Genomic DNA, 19,931 nt, shown 5'->3' with positions numbered 1-19,931 from the left:
TTTATTAAACCAGTGTACAAGGGCATTATCTACAGCAGTCACAGCATTAGGAAGGCTGAGAACACTACCCTAGGCCTTTCTTCACATAGTCACAGAGACTGGAAAGAGAGGGTATCTGGGATCTGAGTTTCTCGACAGCCTTGTGTCAGGGGAAAGAGGAAGGATAACAAATTGGAAGAACTAAGATCTCCTCAACTGCAGCTGGCACACTCGTATGGCAGCCACTTGAGAACACTACTTTGTGATGTTTGGGATACACGTTTCTGTGTATTCTCTCAGGCTGTCACTGGAACGGGTCATGGTTCTTGGTGGGAGCGAGTTAAGAGCACATACATATACACATATGTGCCTGGAGTCACAGCACAGAAAACAAAGCTCATTCATGACTTTCTGATGATCATTGATTTTTTTTTTTTTTTTTTTTTTTTTTTTTTTTTTTGTCTTTTTAGGATATGCTCAATAGCCCAGGCTTCCCTTGAAATTCACTCATATAGCAGGAGGGGACCTTGAACTTCTGGCCCTTCTGTTTCTACCTCCCAAGGGCTGGGGTCACAGGCACGCACCACTATGCCCAGTTTTCTGTGGTGCTGAGGACTGAACCCAGGGCTTTGTGCATGTTAGGCAAGCGTTCGACCAGCTGGGCTCCATCCTTAGCAAGTCTCCATTTTCTTTCCTGAATTTATGGGTAGCAATTGTCAGGGTCTGAAAGCACAAGGGTGCAGATCATCTTCTCTGGGTCGGGATTTTCCTGCTAAGTGCTCCAATAAATGTCACTGAAACCCGATATTAGCACGAACTGCAGGAAATTGCCCTCTTGGAGCCATGCTTGACTGACATAATAACAGCAATTTCACAATGGCTCCCTGATATTACAGATAACTGCCTTGGCCTGGTGTGTGAGCGCAGATAGAGCAACAGAGGCCTGGGCGTTGCCGGCTGCCGTCTCAGAGGTGACTGCAGAAAGAACTGTTGAGTTGCATGGATGTACCCAAAACAATCTTTAAAAATAATATCCAGGGGAAAAGAACTAAGCAGAAGCCTCAGGAGAGCAGGGGTAAAATCCCAGTGTGTTCTAAGATCACTGCTCTAAAATCTTATAAAATGGTTTTTAAAAGTATCTGTGGACTCACATGCCAGCCTTAAACCCGCAGTATGGACAACACAGAGCAACAGCTGGATGAAGCCATTGAAAGCAGATTCAAGCTGGACTTTCTTTGAAAAGCCTACAGGATCTTCTTTTAATCCCAGATATATGTAGGGTTCAAATGTTAATTTACTGAGACTCCGACTATTTTTAAAAACCAAAAAGGCACTGGGTGTGGTGGCATACGCCTTTGATCCCAGCATTAAAGTAGGCAGAGGTAGGCTGGTCTCTCTGGGTTCTAGGCCAGCCTGGCCTGTAGAGGAGACCCTGTCTTTAAAACGCACGGCGAGCTCAAGCGCCGCCTGCAGGATCCCAGATTTGCACATATTAAGGCTTGAATGTGGTACATTTGCCCAGGGACAATGGTTTGCAAGGTTGTCGGAGAAGATCTTTCTTACTTCCACAGGAGCCGTAGAACACTGGTGAAGAGCCATGGGCAAGTGGGTTCTAATTCCTGTGGCCCCAGCTCCAGGGCACTGCAGCTTAGACTGGCCTCCCTGCTCAGCTCAATTCGCAGGCCACGCAAGCTTGAACAGTTTGCAAACGCAGGACCAGGACGGCAATGGAACCAGTCAGTGGGGGAATGGGAGGGGCTGGCGAGAGGGCCAGGGTGGGGCTGAGGCAAGGGGAGAGGGGATTACAATAGGAGATGAAGGCATGTTTGGGGGAGACAGCCAAGCAGCACTTAGACGCTTAAGAAAAATAGGTTGGTTCATTTGGGGGCTGCGGCGTTCTTCACAGCAGTGTGCCACAGTCCTCAGCAGGAAAGTCCCTAGACCCTAGTCTTAGCTTCAGCTGCTGCAGCATAAAGCAAACACATCACATTCCACCCCTCAGTCGTCTGGTCAAAGCCGACTGTCAACCTACATTCTCAGGTTCGCAAAGGTTATGCACCCCCCTTAACCACGGCATGGCCAACTCCCAACTCTTACCTTTTCTAAAAGGCTCGGATGACTACCATTAATGCACAGAATTGATCTTGGTAGGAAAACAGGATTCCCCACCAGACAAGAAGTTCAGGGTCCTTTCCCTTAGAGGCAAAATCAACGCACCAATCTAAAAAAATGTGATTGCGAGCCAGTGTGTGAAGGTGCTTGTAATTCAAGCCAGCTGAGCTAATTGTGATTCCCAGGACATGTGTAAAAGGCAGGAGAGAATCACCTCCACAAAGTTAACCTCTGACCCCCACATATGTGCACCCCCACATCATGCACACACACCTCACACAATAATACTTAAAAAAATAAACAATTGAATACTTACACCTGGGAAGTAGATGGGGAAAAGCATGTGTGATCCAAGTAGGTACTTTCCGAGGCTTTCTGCTCCTAGGATTGGGCTGTCCTGACCTCTACCCATGGTGATATCTCTAATGGTGCCTTAAGCGCAGACTCATGGGACCATCTGCGAGCACCACCCAGGAACTTGCTCTTCAAAGGACAACAATGGCTCAAACACTTGGATATGTAAATAATTTAAGAGCTAATTAAATATTAACAGGGTTTCTAGACTCTTCAAAAAGGACAGAGACTGGGAGAAAGCAGAGCTCTGAAAACTGGATTAGCAAAGGAAATACCACCTGTGAATGAGTCTTAATTAAGAGATCACACGTTGCGGGACTCCAGGACACCAGTGAGCGTTAAGAAACCCCATCTGTAGTCTGCTGTAATTTGGATCTAGAATGCCCCCTGAAGGTCATGTGCTAAAAAGCTTGCTCCCTCACCTAGTGTACTCCTGAGAGGCGGTGGAGTCCCGGGGAGGGCCCAAAGGGAGACCTCAGGTCAGGAGGTGGGCCCTAGAAGGGGATACTGAGACCCCCCTCCTTTTTAGCGTCCCTGCCATGAGATCCATGACTCAGTTCCAGCACCTGTAGTGAGTGAAACATGGACTGAAAATGTCTGTGTGGGTGCATGTGCATGTATGTGAAAACCACAGGACAGCTTTGTGTGTTGTTCCTAGGAGCAGTCCACCTTGCTTTTGAGGCAGTGCTTCTCTGGCCTGGAGCTAGCCACATAGGCCAGGGTCACTGGCTACAGAGCCTAGGGGTCCACTTGTCTCTCTACCTCTCCAACACACACCACCGCTCCTGGCTTTTTCATGGGGCGCCAGGAGTCGAACTCAGGTGTTCCTGCACAAACTATGTCCCAGCCCCAGACTGAGACTTAATAACGTAAGGTCATTGTCTCTAGTGTCTGTCACAGTTGCAGAGCTAACATGGCCCCTTCAAGTGCAGTTTCACCTGCTCACATGGCAGCAGTTACCCACCAGAGTTCAAAGTCAACAAACAAGGCCACAGCGCACAGAAAAAAAAGGGCAGCTTTTAGCTGAGAAATCTTGGCCCCTCAGACCCAGCACTTCATGGGTAAGTCATCCCCAGAAAGGCGACAGGCAGACAATGAAGGGGTCTTCATGGAGCTTACACCAAAATCTCTGTCTAAAGGCAGCTCTTAAACGGCCAGATAATGGAATGATTCACCCATGAGATCATCCAGAACCAGTCGCGGTGTGGGAATGTGCTTGGTATGAGGAAAGAAACAGCCTGTGAGTGTGTAATTTTCCACAAGAGGAGATGTTTCTGGGGCGAGTGGCCCCGACCAGGCAGGGTGCATGCAGGCTTGAAAGCTCTCTAAGAATAGAATTTGTTCTGTGTCACAAAATGGTCAGTTTTCAGGAAATGAACCCAAGCAGATGACCTCATCTGATTGCCTCATGCCAAAGCTAAGGACACAAACACCATGTGGAAACCGTTGACAACTTAGGACACCCCCAAGACACCTTGCACCCCACTGAGCAATCCAGCCTGCTGTGTTTGTAAAAAGTGAATCCAGTGTCTGTTGCTCAACCAAGGACTGCCATACAAACGGCTGTGTCCATACCACAGCTGTCTTGGCCAGAATCCTCCAGCTTCTTGGTTTTCACAAGACCCTCAAACAGCACATTAAGCACCCGGTCAGTCTCACTTTCTTTTGCTGGGACACTTAGGCAGACTCGCCCACAGATGTCGCATATTTCAGGAAACAAGCCCTTGGGCACAGATGCCAACTCCTTTAGGCACAGAAACAATGCTGGGATAACCTTTAACCTACTGCCTACTGTCTCTCACTCACTAGTGCACTGTGCTCCAAAACTTCCTGAGCTGGCAGTCTGGAACCAGAATGCATCTTTCTAATAAAGGCAGTATCATAAATGGGGATTGGCCACACTGCACCCTTATTTCAGCCTCTAATGTAAGTGAGCCAGCCCCGAAGTACAAGCCAGAGCTCTGGCCTCATCTCAGCGAAAGGCCAGTGGGTGTAGGAGAAAGACACTGGAGGAAGCTGAGTCTCTTGGTTCCCTGGCTCGGGACTGACCCTTAACTGACAGTTTGAAAGGTCAAATTCACACTGTTCTACCTTCCTCTCGGATCTGCCTCTCCCTTCCCTCTACTGAGCCTTTCTCCTGGGCCATTCCTGCGTTCACCATGTCTTCTGTTTCCATGTCTAACTCCATAGATCCCCTGTAGCACCTAGGGGTTCCACACCTGGTCCCATGGTGGGGGCACCAAAGCTCAGGGGTGCAGGGTAGGGGCTAGAGGGTGAGAGGAGAGTACTCTCAGGTGGAGGCACCTGGCTATGCGGGTCCCTGAACCCAAGTCCTTGTTCAGGGAACCATCTGTGGGAGGCCAGCTCCCACCTTTTACAGGGCTCCTATGAGGAGGAGAGAGGAATAAGAAAATATTAGATAGAAAGATGGCAGAGAGAAGACAGAAACACAGGATAGCTTCAGGAGGCCCTGGGTCAATACCCAATGGCTCCTTCTGCCTCTTCAAAAGGGCTTTTTATAACAACGCATACCGCACAGCCAAGTGCAGACCCTTCCACACACCTGGTAACCATGCACATGGTCAAGTCATCCCCTCATGTAGCCCTGTTGGGTAAGGCAAGCTCAGATCTCACTAGGAAACCTCTGTGGGCTCTCACACATGGCACACTTGTTTACGAAGCAGGGGAGAGTCCAGGAAGTTGTGTGCAAGTCTTTTTATGTGCTCGGAGTCTCCAGGCCTAACTGCAGGTCCATGCTAGAAGGGGGTGGGCAATGACTAATGTGAGTAAGGGCCTTGGCAACTACGCGCTGAAGGATGAGGAATGAGGAGCTAGTTTAAACTGGGGACTCTTCCTGAGAATGGTACGGTTTATGAGCCCCATCGGAGAAGAGTGCCCACGGCAATAAGAAGACTTGACATTGAAGTCGGAGAAGAGATGGGCCACAGCTGTTCCCTCCTCTATTACTGTGTTCCACCAACCTGCACGCCTGAACAAAAAATCAAAACCACCTCTGTTGTGTCCTATGTTAGTGAAACCACTAGAGGGAAAAGACAAGACTGGAAGAAAATGGACCAAAATGTTAGCAGTGGCTTTGCCGAGGTCTGGCCTGCGAATTTCGATCTTATTTTTATGTATTTTCTAAACTTGCTTTAACATGCATGTGCCAAGAGGAAAAAAATTAAAGAATAAAAGAAAACCTGAAGATGAACCCATAGCACCTGTGAACCACACTGCCGGCTGATTCACTGCGAGCCAGGCTGGATCTCATCTGTGACTGGACAGAAGGGACCTCCCACTGATGAATTCCAGTGTCACCACAGCCTGGCAGGGGCTCTGAGCCATCTCCCTGAGGTGGACGCTGCAGACACTTACAACGATGAGTCAACTGGGGTCAGCAGCTGCCAGCTCCATTCCCAGGCCAACCCCTTGCCCGGCTTCAGGTGCCATGGGCATGGATCACCAAGATGGCGAAGGGAGGAGTGGACCTGTCCCCATCCTCTTTAGGACTGGACTCCATGTAAACTTGTGTTGTCAGAACAGCAGGGAACCGTGAGGTGAAAGGTGACAGCTCACAGGAGGTCGCTAAAGTCCTTCCGAGCTCCTGTTTGCTCTGAAGACACTGCCTTTGTTGAACCAGCTGCAACTGGCATTGCTGGAGTTATCCGCCATTTCACACATCCTTTACAGATGACCTCAAGGGCACTCGAGAAGAGCGCCTTTGTCCGGGAAGAGCTTCCATGTCCTCAGAAGTCCTCCGTTCACTAGGCTCTGCCTGTCTGCTGCTGTGTGAGGCGTAACCCACCCTTGCTGACTATCAGTGGAACATCAACCTCACACCGGGGTGATTTGAAAGAAATGGGCACAACCCAGAGGCCTCTTCATCCAAGCAGGTCGGTAACCCCGTATCTTTCTAATGCATGCACTCAGAGACGGCTGTGTGGCCTCTACAAAGAGAGAGGCAAGGACGACCGGGTGTGCCTGGGATGCACGAGGGAAGAAGGGCCAGGACGAAGTGCCCCCTCTCCACAGCACTGCCCTTGGCAAGCTGCCCCCCTCTTCTACCTATGCTGAGTTCCACTCCGAAGGCCGTTACTTAAACAGAAGCAGGGTACAGCTGAAGGAAAAGTGGGCTGACCTGCGGGGGCCGGGGGGGGGGGGCAGGTGCCATTTATCTTTTGATCTGCTTTAGAGACGTTCAGGCCACCAACTCTGACAAAAGCCAGTGGGCCTAGGCAAAGACAGCAGAAGTCATGTGACCTTAGCAACAGGCCTGAACGCTCAGCATGGATACTTGCCATACCAGTGAGGCAAAATGCAGTCTGCCCTGGCTGTGTGAACACTGGATCATCGGGCTGGTGAGCACAGAGGGGGGCCTCGCTGGGGTTCACCAGAAGCATATGGATGTGGCTTGAGGCCCTCTATCACTCTAGGCTCAGCAAAGTTCTTGCCACTGTGACAAAGCCACTTGGAGAGAAACAAGGGCCATGGCCCAATCAGTTCACCTTGTGAGTCCCTTCAAGGCCATCTGTCCAGCTTTTTGTTTCTCTGGAGATGCCCCCAAGGATCAAGTGCCAGGTCAACGGTTCCACAGAATACTGGCTCTCACCAAAGCACACTGCCTGTCTGCATTTGGTAGGCCAGTGCTATGCTTCCCCCATGAAACAAGCAATGCCCCAAGCCTGGAAATGCAGCCTGGAAAACATGGCCCCCCTCCACCCAGTTATCTGTGAAGGTGGTGAGTTCACTGTGTTCCATGCCGAACGCTGCAGCTCCTCTGAGAACTAAGATACAGTCCATGTCCACAAGTTAAAATACATCCATGGGCACGTTCACCAACCTCAGCAACGGCACCGAGAGAGGTTCCTGGCAGAGCCTTAGTGAGGTACTGGGGTGGGGAAGGGGCCTCCGAACGCTGTTTGGAAAGGCTGACTTCCTTCAGACTGGGCTGGGGTCAGTGAGAGACAGAGCAGTGTTCCAGATGAAAATCCCCACAGCAAGGAAAGCCGGACAAGGAATCTACAGGCATGGGTCTGAGATACCACGGGGAGACGGTCTAAAAAGGACCCTTGTCTACGTAGGGGCTGGGCAGGGGCCTCGGGTTCAGCGAGGACGAACAACACGATGATTCAGTATGAACTCCCCACCCCCTAGAAGGCTCATGTGATGCCGTGTGGGGTTGCTATTTTGAGTGGCTTTGTAAAGTTTTGGTTGATGGGACCTAGGTGAGGGAAATGGGTCGCTGGGGAAAGGGGTGTTCTTGGAGGTTATATCACGTGCCTGGCCCCAGACAAGGAGACAAGAGCATGAGACTCTCAGAACAGTCACACAGAGAAAGCACAGATTTGAGCTGGGGTGAGAGGCCAGCGCCAGTGTTAAGGGAAGGACCAAGCGGGCAGTTCAGGGGTCAGTGGATGACTGACTGGATGGACAGTTCAGGGGTCAGTGGATGACTGACTGGATGGACAGTTCAGGGGTCAGTGGATGACTGACTGGTGGACAGTCAGTCAGTGGATGACTGACTGGATGGACAGGTGCTGCCACCTGCAGCTGAGCTCAGGGCCCCCGGACACAGCTGCTTGTGCTGGAGGACCCTCCTTGGGTGACTGGAATCTGATCCGCAGTAGTCTTGAGGGGGGACACACCTGTGGGGTGGAAGTTCTCAGGGACCCCTGTTGCCTTGGGGATTCCTTCTGGGGATGACGTTGAACTGGGGGCTTCACTGGCCTCCCCAGGTTCAGTGTGAACTCTAGTGGAATCTTCAGTGGACCACTCTGGCAAAGACCACAGGCTCCAGAAAGACTGAAAACTACATTTCCCAGATCCCCAGAGGTGGCCCAGGTTTCCTCAGGGAGAAGTGCTCACGTGAAGCCTATTGGAGGAAATGAGTCACCCCTGGGCAAGACAGCATGGGCCCCGCGGGGAGGGTGCCGAGGGCGCCGAGGGCGCGAGTGTGTGGTCCGAGGGTGCGAGTGTGTGGTCCGGCACCAGGACCAGCTACTCCTCCCTCTTTTCACAGCCCCCTCAGACTAAAGACAGAAAATGCTCAAATGGGGAAATTGCTTTTCAGTTAAGATTCCACCCAGAGCAGGCACGGTGGCACATACCCACAATTCCCATTACTCAGGAGCATCGTGAGTTTGAGGCCAGCCTGGGCAACATAACAAGACCTTACCTCAAAATAAAAATAAGTAATCCAGGCCGCGGCTGTGGCTCAGCGGTAGGGAATTTACCCATCATGCATTAGGCCCTGGGTTCAGTATAGGGAGGGGGAAGCTTGTCCACCGCTACCTGGAGTTACTCCTGGAGATTTTAATGCCATAGGGTAAATGAGCATCCCTCATAGCCTTCTGAAAGCCATCACCCAACAGCTTGGTCACCAAAGTTCCCAGGAAGTGACCCTGGTGTGACTCCCATAAACACCATCAAGTCTGGAGACAGCAAGTCTAACCCAGAAGGGTGGCTGAGAAGAGGCCAGCTGGGGCTAAGTGCTGTGGGCTGAGCTATCCCATAGCCATGGACACAGTCCCGCTACCCTCTGTCCGCACTCTCTTTGGCCGAGGCTGCACAGTCCCACCGTGTCTCATCCCTCTCAAGAAAATGATAACACAGGGACCCGTCTCACCCGGTCCTCAGAAGAAGGAATGAGCACACACACCTGGAAGGCACTAGGAAACGGCCCACACTGCTCGATGCTCTGTTTTAGCCCACAAACCTCCAGCTACACCCTCTGAAAATCATACTATGCTGTTCTCTCCAACAGCTTTCCCTACACATCAAGGCAGTCTGAACCTGGGGACAACTGTCACATAACCAGGTCACCTGCTTGCACTGGAAGGTCTTGGAGACTCCCAACACCAGCTTAGCACAGACCTGACCACTGGCAAGTACTCTGAGTACTTCACTGTTCTCAATCCTTGGGGATCACCCAGACCAGAAAACTGCCCAAACTCACCCCATCTGTGCGTGTTCTGAAATCTGAAAGTTTAAAAAGGCCCATGCAGAATAATTTTTCAGGTGAGTCCTAGAAGCCACTGGCTGCTGGCAGGTGGCGAGTGTGAACCACACGCCTCACTCACAGTCTCTTCAACGAGACTTACCACTTCCACAACAGCCACGCAGACAGACTTGGAAACAACCACTGGTGCCCATGGCCGCTTGGGAGACGTGAGCCACACATTCCAAACGGGAACGGTAAAAGAATGGAGTGGGGGGCTGAGTGATGGTCCTGTGAGAGCGGGGGCTGTCCCACGACCAGGACTCCCGGCAGAGCTCACTTCTGATTTCTCCCTTACCAGGATGGAACACTTGCTCAGAAGCAGGATTCCAGCGTGGACATGGCTCTATTGAATTCATGGCCGTTAACCATGCCAGAAGCTGACTTATCCGCAGACATCTTTGGAAGTTCACGGAGTCTCAAACGTTTCTGTGTCCCTAAGGGCTCACACATCCAGCTCAGCACACTTGCACTGTCTGTCTGAATTCTCTCACTTCCTTCTGGGCTCCACTTGCCCTCAGCATTGGGCAGCTGCTTAGGACTCAACTGTTGAGTGGCTGTTTTGATCGGTAGGAAGTTTGTGTCTAGTCTCGATGAGAAGAGATATCTTCATGTTCATTACGCCCGCTGCCTTGAACAGTGCCTGGCAAGCAGGAGGTACTCTCTAGATTCCAAGAACAGGATTGAATCCTGCTCTGCGCTAGTGGGGCCTGAACATCTACACAGGGAAGGAGGAGAGGTGGGAAAACCGAGGTGGGTGGGGCCACAGATTTTACTCAGCCAAGGATTCTCAAGACAATTCAGGGGCAATAATGTGTTCTCCATCAGGGGACTCACACACACTGGGGACCACAAAGGACTGAATGAAAAAACAATAAAAAAATGGACAGTGAAACCTCTCCTAAGATCAATCTGTCAGCATTGCTCAACTGATACCAGGTGCCAAAATCAGTGTTCACTTCAGGTGAAAACAAAAAACAAAAAAACACGCACAGAGCTTCAGGGCCACAGCAGATGAGGCAGGGCGAGCCAAGAGAATGGGAGGTGGAGTTGGGAGGCTGCCATGCTGAACAAGAAGCCAGAAAACACACCCAGGAAGACAAGGCTGCTATCTGAGAGATGCTTGCCCTGAAAAGGAGGTTCAAGTACACGCAGAGGAACTACTGAGTTTCCTGTGTTTGTGATCTTGTGCTGACGCTAGGCGTACACAGCGTCTCCTCCAGTGCTGTGTTGTCTGTATTCCAGACTCAACATGCCCTCGTGGCCTGGTCCACACAGAGGAGCACAAAGGAGACGCGGGAACCAGAGAACAGAGCTCAGAGTTCTAGGTTGATACACAGCCCCCCCCCCCAGTCCTGCACAACCTTGGCCACCCTGGAATCAAAGCCGGAAGGGCAGATTATCTGACCTCTGCAGGCCTTTCCAGCCTTGGACCTCTGTGACAGATGACTATGTCACAGGACAGGCTTCTGGATAAGTGTGAGGCATCTTCCCAGTGGAAATGTATTATATAATAAGTCGATGTGTACCCGAGCTAAAACAGCTAGTGCTGTTTACTAATAAATGCTATCGTACTGTACTAACATGTATAGTTTCTTAGATATGTCTATTAATATAGCTTTTTTATTTGAAGTTATTTCTCATTAATAAAAGAACTGTAGCTATCAGTGGATAATTACAGCAAATGGGCTATCATTTATTTATAAACAGGATGTCTGTTTATTAAAATGTCAAAAGCACAGAACACCACCCGGCCACTCAAGTGGAGTACTTGGCTTCATGCTCAGAGTCCCCTCGTTGCTGTGGTAGAAGGTAGACTCTGTTACAGACAACAGACTGATTCCCCCTGTGAGGTCTTACAAAGAAACTGTTCTTTGGTTATAGAATTCATTGCTGGGCCCCTTGGTTTCCTCAACTATAAAAATCTTGGTCTGCTCATGTCTAAGACATAAAAGTTATATCCAAATGTCTCTATCCAGGGCCACAGTCTCTATCCAGGGCAGAAGAGTCAAGTCCACAGGTGGTTCTAAAAGGCGGGCCTTCCCAGCATCCGGGACGCTGTTAGGTACCAGCTGCATTTCCCTGAGGTATCTAAAAATGTAGAAGGCCACATGGAGCCATGGTGAGATGGTTTCGATAATCTCCATTCAAACATTTATTGGCTTTGAAAAAAATATCCAGACCTTCAAAGTCACAACTGAAAACATACAATCTTCAAAGTTCTTCACACTGACTCTCTACTACCTCTCAGCATGCCGTGTGCCATGTTGGGGCCCTCGTGTCCACAAACTCCTGTGAGCCTCGGGTGCCCTCTGGGAAGCAGATAACGTCAATTCTCCAAATCCTGGAAAGATTGCCACAGACGTGGAACTTGTGTGGCATGTCTGCAGGGGGGGGGGCAGGCCATACAAATGGTTCCCATTCCCACTCTTACCTGGGACCACTGCTCTCACAGATCATAGCTGTGAAATGTTAAGTTCTTGGTACAGCAGTGAGGGGTACCTGCATATGAACATTAACACCTTGGAAATGAACCAAATGTGAACATTTCAAAGATGAAATGTAACGTACGTAGAAGCCAAATTATTTTACAGAACAGAATGGGTCCCTAGTTAGGAAGGGGCAGTGGCCACCTGCTGGAACATCTTCAGCATCTATTTAAAACAGTGACTGTGTATGCGTGTAATCTGATGTGTCTTCCCCTCAGAGAGTAAGTTCAGGAGGATGGGTACCATGCCCATCCTTGTCTCCCAGCATCCCCAGTACCTGGTCATGTGGTAAGCAGTATGCAAAGGAATGAATGAATGGGCTGGAGCAGGGGAAAGAATGCATCGATCAGAAGGGTCAGCAAAGGAGTCCAGAGAAATGAGGAAGCTCCATAGGACCCACCAGGCCTCGGCCAGAAGAGGCTGCTGGTGCAGACCTCCCCGGGCTGTGGAGCAGTCTGGGCCTTACCACGGTCTCCCTGGAAATGGGCTGTCTTCCTGATACAGACACAGCTGTGGCCACGGCAAGTTAGGCAGGAAAAAGAAAGCTCTGGGACGTCCTTCAAGCCCACAGCTACTCCTGCATGAGCCTCAAACCTCCAGGCTGTAAGATCTGCCGCCTCTTTTTCCTAGAACACCTACTTTGCAAGATTGTTGTCAGGGTGCAGAAGTAAAAAGGATGACACTTGGTGCGCTCTGTAAGTCACATATCTAACCAGCGGCTGCCCTTGTGGAACTCGTGTGGAGTTCATGTAAGAACCAGGTGAGTTTATCAGGATGAGTGTAACCTGTTACAGCAGAGGAAAGTTCAAGGCCAGCAGGGAGCCTGTGGGAACAGCCAGAGTGGGTAAGTGGTGGAACAGTACCCAGGCCACATTATCTCAGGTGCTGTGACTACAGCGTCTGTTGTCACAAGGCTGACAGAGCAACAGAAGCTAGAGATGAACAGCATCCAGAGATGTGCCCAACACCAGCAGCACCCTACGACAGGCGCGGGACACAATGCAGTGGGGATGAGTTCCTCCACAGGGTGGTGGGGGAGAAGGTGATCTTGCAAGTCCAGGCCTTCTATTATTACTGTCTGCTCAGAGTCAGAGCAGGGTTGATTAATCCAGAGAGGGGAACATTGCTCTGGCTGCCCCTAACTATGTACATTTGTTCCTGGTGCCACTTTGCTGTGACATGTTTGCCCTGCACTGGCAGCCCCAGGTCTCCCATCAGCCTCCAAACCAAAGCCAAGACACAGGATGTAGTACAGCCACGAGATTTGGTCCTTACCCAACCTACCTTTTTCCAACAGTCAGAGTGACCCAGCGGCATATGGTGGACCTCATATTTTTCTTGGTTGAGAGTATTGGACAAGGTGATAAAATGCACATTTAGAAAGAGGCAGATGGTGGGGGAAGTTCACACACACACACACACACACACACACACACACACACACACACACCAAGGAAGTTTTCTGGCTGAAAAGAAAGTAGAACACACCCCAAAATCAGACACTGAATTTGTAACATCAAATCTAGGCAAACTCAGAACAGAGAAAGGCAAGCCACATTGTGCACATTGGTGTCTGAACTTTTCACCCAGAGAACTGTAAAGCATGCATGCATATACATACCCGACTTGGGTACTGTCTCGATACGGCAGCACGGAAAATATACTACAGAAGGATCTTCTGCCACTGATAAGGACTATTCTACAAAGTAAAAACAAAAAACAAAAAAACAAACAACTAACTAAATGCAAAGACTCCAAATTAAAAAAATAAAACAAACTTAAAATAAGTTCTACAGCAAATTAAGCATTCATGGAATTCACAGCCGCATTTGCATACTCCCGCCACCTCCTCCAACAGATGGCATTCTGCTCTTCTTGCAAAATGCAAGCCTGAGCGCAGCAGAAGTTTGCTGCCTTGCCTCACCCAAATATTAACACGTGCGAGACCAGCCAGACGTGAGAGGCGCTGGCAGGGAGGTGAGCCGTGCATACAAGGCAGAGCAGACCACACTGAATCTTGGGTGGCCAGCGCAAGCAAAATGGTCAATGCCACATCAAGACTTCTGCCCACAGTAAACAACGTGAGGGCAACCGTGCCCAGAACTGTGAGCTGGTAAGATGTTCAGATGCCATTACCATCGTTAGCTTTTCATATTCTGGCAACATGTTAGGTTCTGAGAACAGACTGAGGGAACAATTATATAATCAGTCTAAGCCACCATCGCTGCTATAAAGAATCTACTGGGAACGATTCTACACCATGTTCTTATGCAATCCAAGCCACTTGAAAAAACATTAAAAACAAAAACAAAACCCCTCAGAAGTACTTATCCTGCTGCCTGAGAATAACTTTTGCCAAAGGGAATTGCTGGTGAAAAAAAAAATGAAGAAATGAGTGGAAAAAATAAAAATCATTCTTTTTGGAACGAGGTCAATATGGTTCACATAAGGAGTTTATTTACTTTTTAAATTTCCTTCAATATTACAATGTCACAAACAGGGAAAATAGCACTACTGAGTGCACCAGGGTTTGGGGATCCTAACCTTGTTTTAAAATTACGATGTTAAATTGCCCACAGCCCTGGGATGAGGTCTCGTCTCTGGCATGGCAGACAGACCACCCTGCTGGCCCTGCCTCTCCAGTGTCCGTGACACAGTATTTTCCCATGTGCCTTATCACGTCTGAATTCTAACGTGCCTGCAGGTTCCACCTACTGAGAAAAGCCAGTCAGTCCATCCTGTGTCTTTCCAGGCCACTTCTTCAGCCTGTGATGTCCCGCTTAGGCACAACTGGCTAACTCTCACGGAGTCTTCAAAACCTGACTGGGAAGTCACACCTGCAGGTGCGCGGAGTGCAGTGGTGGCCACGGCTCCTTCCTAGTCACTTGTCCTCTCTTCTAGAGGGCAAGACTAAGGGCTCGGCATCGGACTGTTCCTCTAGAGATGCAGCCAATGTGTCCGAGACATAGTCTGGATTGCAGAGAGGCACCCAAGTATCCATCAAGGAGACTCAGGGCTTTCGCTCTCCATTGGCTCCACAGTGGGACCTATTTGCAGGGACAAAGAGGACCAAGGTGATGCTCCCAGCTTCTGGTACCAGCCTTGTCTCCTTGTCTCTCTCTTCTGAGCCTTGATTTCCCCATCTAAAACATGGTACTCAGTTGGGCATGGAAGCACACACCTGTTTTCTTAGTACTTGGGAGGCAGAGGCATGAGGATCAGACATCCAAGCCCAGGCTTGGCTATCAAAAAATCTGGGCTACATGGGATCCTGTCTGAAGAAACAACAACAACAAAGAGTGAGTGAATTAATGAATGAACAAATGAATGGAATGAGGTAAAATTAATAATGATCTTATTGGGAAGTTGGAGGAGAAAAGGAGTTCAAAGTAGAAAAGTCCTTGGGGCGTTGCCCGGCAGACAGGACGCATGTTAAACAGGAATCATTTTCAATGTAGACTAGCTTCCTGGATGGAGTTGTCTCAGCATTGAGAACCTCTCCAGACCTCAGAGCTGCTAAGAGGCAGTGCTGGGGGCAGCTGAGAGAGCAAACCAGGCCCCACATGATGTAATGCACACAGAGATCATTAGCTATCACACCCAGTTCCGACCAGGGAGTCGGCCAAGACCGTCACATCCTGAGTGGGCCCAAGTCATGTATCACACCTGCCTGGACCACTGCACACGAATCCTAGAGACAACTTCCAGCATGGTGTATCTGTGTAAATTCACTCACACTGGCACAATAACGGCTGAACAACTGATTCTGGACCAGGTCATAAATGCTGTAGCCAGTAAGGCACAAGCTAATGAAGGCCTCGGTGAGGGTGACACATGAGCAGGTGTGGCCGCCCAGAGATGTGACCCTGAGCTCGTCCTTGCTGTGAAGTCACCTCCCTAACTTAGTAGAAGATCTGCCTTCAGGCGCTTAGCTGGGCGCCCATGGGCTTCCTGGATTCCAACAAGCCTGCCTTTATCTATGTATTCCATATTTCTAGTCCTGCCTGCAGGTCACCTTGAGAGTGATGGATCACACCCCCACCCCCACCATCAGAGCTGCTGGAGCCACAGAGGCTCCGTGCTCCACTCTGCTCAGCCTGGACCCTTTGCAGATGAAGGACAGAGGTTCTCCCTGTCCTCACAGTCCCTGTCACCCTTGCCGTACCCCAGCCATTCAACATCAGTGTCCCTGAAACAGAGGAAAGTGGGTGTTGGCTAAACTCAGCTGCTTTATTATTGCTGCATTTCCCTCAGTATCAGCTCTAGTGTCTCTCTTTCCCACACACCAAATTGGTCTGGACACCTTTTATAGAACAAGAAAATGAGAGACTGTCAATGCCAAGTGCAATCCAAGTCTTCTCTCTAACATTTCACCCACAAAGGCGCCCATCAGTAAATGGGCTGTAGTGTTCCATGAACTGAGGGTGCACTCTGGGTTGGTCCTCACTATTAGCTCTAGGAGATGTTGACACCATGGATCTCATTCAGAAACTTGTTACTGTATTACATGAGCCAAGTTTAGCAACCGGAAACATAGACTGTTTCCCAACAATCCCACTGGGGTGGTTTTCTCCTTGGCTAGTCTGGAGAGGGGAGGGAAGGAGGCAAGAGCCCTGCATCTTTGGGACGTTCCCTGCCATTTCTGGGCTCAACCTTCCCATGGATCTGCTCTTGACAGGGGCCGGAGGAAGAAGCCATGGCAGATTCGTGAAAACATCACCACCATTGCCACTGGAGCTCCTGGGAACATGTCTTCCATATTTTCCGGAGTAACCTGGCCTCCCACAGGGACTACAGGACTTAGCCAGATCAGGCAGGCAGCAACAAGTACAGAATGAAACTTCCTACACAAGCAGCTGTGAGGCACATCCTGTATGGAACCAGGAGGCTCATGGGAATTTACAGCTTGGCTCTGGAGTCATCCATCACAATGGAGATGCCTCAGAAAAAAACCAATTAGTTTGTCTCCTTCAAGGGTGTCTGCTCTTTCTGGGAGAATTAAATTGGACACTGGTGGTCATGAAAGGCATTAGACAACCACACGCCATTTCCAATGAGCTCTTTAAAGGGGGCACGCCGGTGTCCTTGCCTCCAACCACAGACGCTGCCTTCTTTTCACATGGCACACAAAAAGCTCACACAATCTTCCCCATCTGGGACATCTAACACTGTACTGAAGTCAAGATGTCCAGAAAGCTTTCCATAGAATGTAGTGGGAGCTGTTTGAGCCATCCCCTGAAGCACCACCCCTACTGAGGAAGCAGGTAACTGTCACACCTGCCTGTGACCTCGAGGCACCTGCCCCCATTGAATAGACTCTATGGATTAACCCCATTATCTGGCTCCCAACTCCCCCTTTCCTAAAGGTTTCATGCTTCTCAGGGTTGTGAATGATGCTTGTAGGGTTGGGGTTGGAACAAAAAATTAGACTCAGTATTTTCCTTAAGAAAAGAAAAAGGGGAATGGATAGGTATAGGATATTAAGGTAGATTATTCTAACTACTAGTAAACTAGTAAAATATCAACCTTAGATAATATGCACTGTTATGAATTCTTGTATAATGATACAAATGTAAACTTTTTATAGCCCTACTTAAGACTTGTACATTGACACAAACACAAAACTGTATTTGTTGTATATATATTTCTACTGCTATTTGAAATATCTTGTATATTGATACAAATACAAAATTATATTGGCCATACTGTATGTATGTTCTACATCTGTTTGGGATATTTTATATATTGATACATATTGTTGCCATATTGCATATTGCACTATACATTTCTGCCTCTGTTTAAGACATTTTGTGTATTGTCACAATTTTGAGGTCATTGTTCTTTTACTGTACATTTACTTACAGACTGTTTACCTTGTTTACATAAAGCCTTAGTCCTTAGGCTATCTACGTAGATAAGACTTACAGATTTATAGTCACCTATGCTTGTCATCTCTATAGTTACGTTAGTTAGGGTGTCTAGATTTACAAATACATAGGTCAGATGCACAGTAATCTTCAAACACTTCATAGACCTAGAGAAAATGGCATTTAAATAACTTAGAATTCTGTTGACATGAGACACGATTGCTCCTGGCAGCACTGATCTGATCTGAAGAGAATGTTGAGTTTTTAAGACACTTGGTTTGGAAGTTTGTCTTCCTGGCACATAATGGCCTCCTGGGCAAAGAACTGCCCTTGCCTCGACTGCTGACAGTATGAATGCTGTTCTTTTGGACAAGCAGGACACAAGGAAAAGCAACTACTGAACTCTGCCAAGACAGGGTAAGATGGTCTTTCAAAATTCCTGCTTCTGAAAATGGTCTGTCAGATATTCTAGGCCAAATTGGATGCTCCAACAGTGCTGAGAAACTTTAGGTGACTGTCCAGGCTGCCAGCTGTCTCTGTCTATTCTTGAAAGATTTCACAAAGTTGCTTGCTTGCATTTCCGTTTTCTCGAGTATTATTTTCCTTCTCAGATCTTTGATGGGGTTGAAGACTAACAGTTACAGTTACAATCTTCTCATGTCTTAGCTAGAATGTATTATGTACTAGATCCAGGTTCTTCAGGATAGGAAGGCTTTTGGATAATCTCTCTAACACACCATTTACCTATGTTCTAGACTTTAGTATGTGTCTCTTGTTTGATGTTGTTCTTGTTGGTTGTAGGTCATTTTGCTTAGGTAATTGCCCGTTATTTCTCCTGGACAATACTTAATAATCATTTCTATTATATATAATTTTGTGTTAGGTTAGAACTTTCTTATTTAGACAAAAGGGGGAGATGTAGTAGGGGCTGGTTGAGCCATGCCCTGAAGCACCGCCCCTAGTGAGGTAGCAGGTAGCTGTTTCACCTACCTATGACCTTGAGGTACACGCCCCTGGGGCGTAGCCACGGGGTGGGGGTGGGGGAACCCTTAGGACCTGGGGTGCATGTATGTGGCTCTCTCTTCCATACCTCGTGGTTCTGGATGCTGAGATCTTAGCCCAGGCAGATCAATGTGGGACATAGCTCAACTTTCCTGGACCCTACAATAAATCTCCCATGGTTGTGAGTTAACCCCCAAATAAATTCCTTTGCTCATTAAATAGACTCCGTGGATTAATCCCATTAATAAAAGATTATGACTTCAAGAGTGGAATTAACCCCAGGGAGATGGGTCTGTGAGGAACCAAAGGTCACATTTCCATACAAAGGTCTCTAGAGAATAAAACAAAACAACTGAGGAAAAGGCTCCTGGGGCTGTGGGCCAGGCTGCCTCTGGACACACAATGTCTGCTAAAGCCTTCAGGAGATTCAGTGCATGCCCAGCAGCTCTGAACAGGCCTGAGTTTCTTATCCACAGGGGATCATGTCCATGCTCTTGGGAAAGAACAGCCACTCAAAGGGGATCTTTCAATTCTAAGCACAAATTTTCCACAGCCATGCTTTTTCATGGAATTTGCTTTCACACCCTCAGTTCAGTGTTGGTGACCTTGTACAACACCACCCTGGATCTTCATGTGTTGTTTGATGCCAAAAGCTTTCTTCTTGTTCCATTTCCAGCTCTTGAGGAGTCCGCCAGTCTTGAGAAATTTTGTTATTCCGTAATAGCACAAATATTCCATAAGGATATTAAAAATGACTAAGCAGTTTAATGGAGAAACAGAAACAAATATCACACTTGTAACAGTGGGGGCAGGCACGGTGGTGTCCAGACACAGTCCAGGGTCTGTATCAAGTGCCGGACACGAGCAGAAACACATCTTCCAAACTCACTCTTTCTACGCCTGGGAACAAGAGAAAATACTGACATGGCACAACTGGGGACCATGAGGAATCGGCCCTAACTTCTGTGGATACAGCCTTGTGTGGACGTAAGAGCTTTCAGACACCCTGGGTTAGGATGAGACAACACACTGAAGTGGGTCTCACGTCCAGGAAGTGGTGTCTTCACAAGGAAAGAGTGATCTGTGCAGACATCTGAACATGCGCAGAGGAAGAAATCACGTGGTTATGAG

At 48.7% G+C, this 19,931-nt stretch overlaps 1 protein-coding gene across 1 annotated transcript in view; it reads right to left on the bottom strand.

Annotated features, from left to right (window-relative positions):
- The window catches only part of LOC114683379 (CDK5 and ABL1 enzyme substrate 1-like), a 61,809-nt gene that overhangs the window by 25,588 nt on the left and 16,290 nt on the right, over nt 1-19,931 (bottom strand). The window contains 1 exon segment of the mRNA XM_028857681.2: nt 13,553-13,630. Within this exon segment, the coding sequence (XP_028713514.1) occupies nt 13,553-13,630 (78 nt within the window).

Source organism: Peromyscus leucopus, chromosome 19 (assembly GCF_004664715.2).
Source record: "Peromyscus leucopus breed LL Stock chromosome 19, UCI_PerLeu_2.1, whole genome shotgun sequence".
Classification (NCBI taxonomy): Eukaryota; Metazoa; Chordata; class Mammalia; order Rodentia; family Cricetidae; genus Peromyscus; species Peromyscus leucopus.
The sequence above is the reverse complement of the archived record's forward strand: the minus strand, read 5'-3'. Positions and strand labels throughout refer to the sequence as shown.